At 62.3% G+C, this 7,689-nt stretch overlaps 1 protein-coding gene across 1 annotated transcript in view; it reads right to left on the reverse strand.

Annotated features, from left to right (window-relative positions):
- KNDC1 (kinase non-catalytic C-lobe domain containing 1) overlaps window positions 1-5,766 on the reverse strand; it is a gene marked incomplete at its 5' end in the record, with an annotated part of 31,207 nt that extends 25,441 nt beyond the window's left edge. Inside the window, one exon of the mRNA XM_081104450.1 lies at window positions 5,665-5,766. Within this exon, the coding sequence (XP_080960576.1) occupies window positions 5,665-5,766 (102 nt within the window). The remainder of the gene's footprint in view (window positions 1-5,664) is intronic.
- Between the last annotated feature and the right edge of the window lie 1,923 nt (window positions 5,767-7,689).

Here is a 7,689-nt window from a genome sequence, read left to right on the forward strand (position 1 = left end):
TCGAGCCGGGTCACCCACTTGCCAAGACATCACTGACCCACAGCACCGCACACAGCGCGGGGACATGGAGGCGCTGGCTGTTTTAGGTCTGAGCAGAGGAGCGAGACGTTGGAACTGGGAATGGAGTTGCTGCCTAGGAAGCTGCAGCTGTGCATGGGGAGCCACTCACAGGGCTATTATGCCAACCACGGGACACGCACCAGCCTGCCCATGGCCTGCTGGCTGCGGAGTGGCTGGACATTTGCTCCCGGGAGCTCACACGCAGGACACAGCCTGACCCCGGGCCTCCCCGTGCAGGTCACCCTCCAGGTCCGAGTGGGTTCCTCTGACCCTGTAAGAGCTCAGCTGTGATCGTATCACCAACACTCACACCTAACACATAGCCACGTGCACACAACGCCCCTCTGTGTGTACACACACGGCCATATACCAACACGTGCACTCACATGCACGCACACACACACACACACACAGTCTCACACACACACATCCACCTTGGACCTCAAGGCCCTTCTCTGCTCTTCTGTTTGACGCCCTGGCCATCTGTGTGTCCCTGTGTCCGTGCACCACCTGGGCTCCAGAAGGGAGGGTGGACGAGGGACCAGGCTGGGAACCGGGTGGTGGGGCCAGAAAGGGTCTGGGCATGGGCCTCTGAGGAAGAAGGAGGGGGGTTGAGCTGGGGGGTGGAGGGGCGATGTGCTGGGGGATGATGCAGAAGAGAGGCCAAGGCCCTCCACAGACTCAGTGCAGCCCTGGGGGCCTCCTAGGACTGCTCTGCAAGCACAGACAAGCTGTCAGATCCTAGAAAGCATCTCACACTCCTGTCCTTGAACTTCCCCTCCTGCACTGCAAGGACCCCGTCCATACCAGGGAAAGAGGACGAAGGGCCCAACCAGGGACAGGAGGACAGAAAGCCAGGCAGCGACTCACGTGCATCTTGGCCAAGCCTTTGGGTTTGGCGGTGGGGGTGGTGGGAGTGGGGACCAGGGCTGGGATTTGCCACCATCTGCTTCCTCCTCGGGGCTGGGTGAGGGGCCCAATGGCGCCACTCCCCAGGAACTTCCGGCTCTTTCTATGGGGCTGGGGTCGGGTGTGGATGAGGGAAGGGAGACTTGTGGGAGCTGGTTCAAGAAGTGGCCACCCGGACCTAGAATTCCAAGAGCCAAGAACCCCTGGCCGGGTTCCAGAAGAGTATCCCCGTGCGAAGGTGACTGGGTGTTTTAGAAGGAGAAACCAGGACAAAAGGCAGAGCCGTTAGAGTGGGGCGGTGGAGGGGGGAGCCCCAAAACACCAGCTTCCACCTCTACCTGCTGTGTCCCCGAGTTCACTGCTAGCAGGTCTTTCTGATTTGGCTCAACATGTGCACTCATACTGGCACTCTCCACATACATGTGCACATGTATACACAGTGCACAACGTATGTGTACACTCGCACACACACAAACACATAGTGCTCGTACACGATACCACACTATACAGAACACACACAAACACACATATGCACACACATACCTGCACACCCACACACCCATACACACAACACAAATATATGTGCACATCTGTACACGCAGTACACACCTGCAAACACACCCACAAAACACACATATGAAAAACACACACACACCTGTACATTCACACGTGTATGTGTATACCAGCACACACCAATACACAGAGCACACCTCCACAAATGTGCACACACTCACATACATGTGTACACACTATGCACACACTAATACACTACCCAAAGGCCACGTGGGTTTGTGCTTTAGGAGAATGAGGCCAACCCATCATGTGAGTCTGTGCCAGTCCCCCACAGGGCCCTGTGCACACCCACTGGTGTGCCCATGTGGCCAGCAGGCCCAACTGCTCACACAGCTGGTGACTGGGTGTGCTGCCAAAAGAGGGGGGGGGTCCCAGGTCAGTTGCGCCCACAGTGCTCCTGCTCAACCTCCTGCTCAGGTCCAGGCCCTGCCCACCCCCTGCCCTGTGGCCCCTGTCCCATTCATGGTAGGAGGAGCTAATCAGGGGCTTCTCTGTGCAATTTTATGAAGTGACATCATGGGTCTGAGTCATTTATTCCACATGGCTGAGCCCCCCTGAAGCCCCGCGGTTGCAACAGGAAAGGGGGGACAGCCAAGGCACAGGCCAGGACAGAGCCCAGGGACACGGCTGGCTTCTAAGAGGAGGTCGCCCGCATGCTGAGGGGTCCCGATCCATGGGCCCACTGGGCCTCGTGCCCCACCCCTCACCATCCCTCGGCAAGGCAGTGCTTGAGTGGGCCATGGGGTAGGTGTGAGGGCAAGACCACCTAAGTCCTGTTCCGTGCAGGGCAGGCAAGAGAGGTCTCCCCCCTGCGACTGTGCAGATACAAAGTCAACCCGTCCCGGCTGGGAGGAGGGGTGCAGGAGGCAGGTGCAGGCGAGCCCCCAGGGCAGGCTGTCCCCAGGGCAGCCCCTCCTCGGCTAGTCCCTGGGACCCTTGGGCAGGGCTGGCTTCCCACCCAGGCCACTGTCTGGTTGCAGCAGAGTGCCCATTCAGGGGCTTCTGTGTCTTAAAGAGGCCGTCGACCCAGTCACAGACTGTGAGCCAGGGTTCCATGGGGACCCAGAGGTATTCTCTATAACCAATGAATTTTTTAACCTTGGAACGGGGCCTGCCAACACAAAGCCCAGTCACTTTGGAGGTTTGTCAACAACCCCCAGGCCTGCTGACTTCCCTTCAGTTGCCAGACCCCCAGGCGTGGGAAGCTCTGCACGGTGCCCTGCTGGGGGTCTGCCTATTTGCCCTGGAGCCCCCCCCCCCCCACGTAACTCTCACCTCCCCAGAAGCTCTCCATGGTTCTCCAGCTGCCTGCTGCTCTGAGCTCATTTCCTTACAGGCGTCACATGGACCCCCTAGGGCACAGCGGGAATGTCACTCCTTTCTAGGGGACCCCCAGCTGTGTGCTCCTCTGGGCAGCGACAAGGTCCCCATCTGCCTTCGAATCCCCAAGCCCAGTACTCAGCCCACAGATGCTGGGAGGTTCTTGCTGAACTGGGCAGGGATAAGAATGCTCCTTACTCCTCAAGGGGGTCTGGGGACCAGGAGACACCCTGCCCCCTTTCACCCCCGCTCCCCTCCCCACCAATCCCTAAACTGGTGCGCCATCTTCCTGTCCAAGCCTCCCGATGGCGTCTGCCTCTCCTGCAGCCACTGTCCTGCCTGACTGGCTGCTCTGCCTGACCCCGAAACTCTGTCCTTTGCTTGTACGGGGTGCTGCCTGCAGGAGACCAGGGACCAGCCGGGCTGCATCCTCCAGGGCATTGCTGGTGGTGCCAGCCCTCACCATGTGCCTTGGGGGTTTCCAGTCGAGTTCTCCCACCCGTCGGCACCCACCAGAGAAACTGCTGGACACAGGCTGTGGCGTCTCCACTTCACACCGGCCGTTCTCCTTTGCTCCCCCAGCAGGGAGGGAGGGCTGCGTCCGGATTTTTGGGCCTTGCCAACCTGGAGAGGTACTCACAGTGGGGGTATTTCCTATCCCCTTTTATAATAAAGTCAAACATCTTTTCATGTGTTCATGGGCTATTTGGATTTTCTCGGGTGACACTGGGGAGGGACATTCCAGGGGCTCCTGGGGCTCCATGGGGTTCTATATCTTGACCGCACTGTACAGTCCATTACTGTAAGTGGCCAACTCCTGTGTCTCCTGAGGTCTGCTGGTGTCCTGGGTCTGGTGGCCGCTGTCCCTCCCTGGGGCGGCCCATGTCCTTGCCGTCCTGGCTCTCCAGGCTCCTTCAGCAAGCCTGCCCAGGTGACACTCAGCCTGGCTCCTCCCTCACCTTGCACAAGATGGCTCTCCGGATGCCACCTGACTAGGTATCGCTGTGGCAGGCAGTGTCACATGTCCCTGATTTAAGACCTGCAACAGCAACCAAGCTGAGTGTGTGTGGCGTGCAGTCTGGGCCTGGTGTGTGCCAGGGACAGGTGAGGCCTGCTCTAGGCCCGGCCTCCTGCTCTGTGGGACACACCTGGAGGCAGCACCTGTCTCTTCAGAGGGGCGAGAAGTCGGAAGAGCCCCCGAACATTCCTGCTGGATGCTCAGCAGTGGGACCACTGTGCATCCCCGGTCACCTGGAGGCTTTGGTCACATGACAGAGGGGACCCCCGGCCCCATGCACTGTGCGCAGAGGGGAGCCATGGACACCTCCCAAGAGAAGGTGTCAGGACTCGGTGGGAGGAAGGACTGTGGCAGGGTGGTGGCTTTGGGTCCAATCCTGGCTCTTGTCCTGTTTACTTGGCCCCAGTCCTGCTTGGTGCCCGGCCACAGAGGAGGCGGACCGAGTGTGGGTGGAGTGTGGGCGGCTTGTTCTGCTGCCGTGGTGGTTTAGGGGTGAGTCTTCTCACAGACGCACTTGAATGCGTTCTCTGGGGAGCTGTGAAGGCTGGGGCAGGGGGCAGGCACCCTTTCTTCTTCCATCAAAGCCACGGAGATGTCCAAAGGTTTATTTATTACCTGCCTCTCTTCTCTGCAGCTTCTCTCACCAAATCCAGGTCACCATGGGGGGGTTGGGGGTGGGGCAGCACCCACCCCCGGGCACTGGCTCAGCAGCCCCTCCTGGCCAGCAGCGGCTTCCTGAGACAGACTGCTACCCAGAAAGAAGGACTGAGCTTCTTCAACCTGAGCTCCAAGGGCTGGGGCTGGGCCAAGGGGGGCAGGCCCCGGGGAATGTGATGAATCCCTTCTCTACTCCTGGAGGCACCAGCCAGTCTGATTCACCCCCAAAGGCACGTGGAGGGTCTCCATCGGCACCAGCCATGTGCAGGGATGGCATCTGACTCTGGGCTGCATGGCGCCGGCCCTCAACAGTGAGCAGGGAAGCCCAGGGATCCGGGCCTTTGCCTGCTGGAGGCTTGGAAGGCCCCGTGCCCAGGCCCCACAGCCGTGGGAGACAAGAGGGTCTCTCTGGGAGCAGCTGCACCCTCTGGGATCCCCTCTCATGCAGAGGAGCCTGGCTTGTTTAGCCGTTAATTCGTTTGACCCAGAGCCTGTGGGACACTATGGGGAAGCCAGAGCCACAGGGACAAACCCCAGCCAAGTGGGGGATGGCTTGCTAGCCTCAGTCACAGGCAGCCTGGCCCTGTGGGCATCTGATTCAGTTAACGGCCAGAAATCTCATGTGACAGACCCCTGTGCACCTTGGGTGGGGGCCCACTCGGGGGCCTGAGTGAGGGCCCTGTCTTCTGTGAGCAGGAAGCAGCCTTCAGTCCTGACTCCCCCTCCCCTCCACGCCCCCCCCAGCTCCTCAACAGTCCCGCCAGACTGGGCTCTGCCGGCACCTCCCGCTGACCTCCTAGGTCGACTGCAAAGAGGAAACAGCGCTCTACCCCCCACGTGCCCCCACACGCCCCTGCCCAACCCTGACAATCAGGGCCCACCTCCCACAGAGCATCAACTCCAGCGACAGCCCCCAAATGGCTGTCCCCTGCGGCATTCCAGGGGTCCTGCCCCCTCCGGGAGAAAATGTTTAGGGGTGGTTGGAGGCGTTGAGACCAGCTGGGGATCCCCCTATCCCCAAGACCTGGCGCAGGGGCCTGGGGAGTGGGAGGTACCTTCCCCGGGGACTCTCCACGGAACCCTCCGCCAGCAAAGGTGGGGGTCCCACCGTGGGGCCGGGGTCTCACCTCGTCCTCCGGCAGAGTGGGGAGCGGTTCGAAGTCATAGAAGTCTAGATCCTTGCTGTCCACTTCGTAAAAATCCGCCGCGGCCGGGTCCATGGCCTGCATCTTGCGAGCGCGCCGGCGACGCTGCGGCCTCGGCCACTGCTGGGCTCCGCGTTCCGCGCCTGGCAGGCGCCCCTGGCCCGCCTCGCCTCGGCCCTCCCCCCGGCCTTGGGCCCAGGTCTGCCGGGCTGGCTCCACGAGCGGGTCCTGCTAGGCGCGCCCCGGAGCCATGGCAACGCGCCCCGCACCGCCCCGCCCCGCCTCGCGGCCCCGGCCCGCCCGGCCTCGGTGCGCCCCGCCCGCGCGTCTGCCGCAGTGCCGCCCGGACCGGGCAGAGGCTGGGGCAGCACCGGGGTCCCGGCACTCGCCAGGCCGCGCTCACTTTGTCGGGCGCTAGGCTCCCGGGCGTACGCACGTTGGCCGATTTTTTTGGGGGGGGCGGGGGTGTGGATGCGCGGCGGGGAGGGGGCTGCCGGCGCGGGAGGGACCGGGACGTTTAGGGGCGGGGCCAAGCCTGCGGCCGGCGATTTGTTCCCAGAGGCGCCGCAGGCTGCCGCCGGGGTCCGCGCCCACCCGAGCACAGGAGGGGCGAGGGCCGCGGCGCACCCCAAGGACAGCGCCGTGTGGGTCGTCGACCCTCCGTCGGATCCCTGCTCCCGTCCCCGCTGGCCCGGGCCGGGGCTGCCGCAGTCTCAGCTGGGGTGGCGGCCGCAGAGGCGCGCAGGCCGGCGGGACGGGCTTGGCAGGGACCCGGCCGGGCGGCTGGAGGGTGGCCAATCCCCCTCGCTCGAATTAGGGTTCCCTGGACGCCATGTGGGGACCAGCAGTTACAGCTTTACCCGCACCCTGCCAGCCAGTGGATCAGAAGCCCAGAGACCAGACAACCCCACCCCTTTTGCAGTCCAGCCGGCCCGCGCTTCAGCCCTTCACTGCACATTAGTGTCCACCAAGGTGAGCCTTGCCCCAAGCTGGGGCTGTAGTTGGGCAAAGAGTCAGGTTTCTCTCTCCCTCCTCCCCCCCAGCCTGACCAAGAGCCAGGATACCCGCCACCCACATTTTGCACAGACGGGTGGATGGTAAGCTCACCATCCTGGGTTGACATGGGTGCCTGCTACCCCAAGCCCTTAGAGAGCAGAGCTGTGGGGAGGTCTCCCACAGGAGAGCTCCCCCATGTGGCCAGCCCTGTCCCCGCAGCCTCGCCTGGCCGGGCACACAGCAGGCACTGCGTAAATGCTCCTTGTTGTGAATGAGGCAGGGCTTGTGACAGGTTTTCCAAAGTCCGAGGGTGCAAGGGGCAGGGACATTAATTCCTAATGTTCTGTCTTTGGATCAGATCGCTATGGCCCCGGGCCCTGGGACATGGCACCCAAGGATGTGAGGGGCTCCCCAATCCCGGGAGAAATAGGTGGGCAGTGAAGCCTGAGGCTGGTGGCCGAGGTGGGTGCTGGGCAGCCTTACCTTGTGCCAGGTGCTGATCCTTGGGCCCACCCAGCTCAATTGGAGCAGAAATCAGGGGCAGTCTCCCCCATCCTGGGATATTTGGAAGCTCAGAGCAGCAGCCGGGGTGAGTGGAATGGGGGTGGTAGAGGCAGCAGGAACTGGAGAAAAAGCATCTCACAGACGTGTGACTTGGGCCTCCTGTCCCTGAGCTCTCTGTGGACACCACATAGGGTCTCAGAAGAAGGCTGGCAGTGGCAGGCAAGCCCTGCTGCAGGACTCTGGGGCTCCAGCCGCACCCCCAACCTTGGATCCTGGGTCTACAGAGCTGAGGACCCTGGCTGCAGGGTCCCTCTGCTGCAGGGCTGGGGGGCTGGGCTGCCACCTTACTTTGTTGAGAGCTGGTGGAGCCTGGATATGGCCCAGTGGGGGAGCCTTGGGCACAAAGGGTGTGCTGCAGGGCCCTCCCGGAGGAGGGCATGGGCTTGGTCACCTGCTTCTCGACGCACCATGCAGCTGGCCCAGGGCGTAGGGTGAGGGCTGAATGGG

The sequence above is a fragment of the Myotis nattereri genome (assembly GCF_964212035.1).
Source record: "Myotis nattereri genome assembly, chromosome: 13".
Lineage (NCBI taxonomy): Eukaryota > Metazoa > Chordata > Mammalia > Chiroptera > Vespertilionidae > Myotis > Myotis nattereri.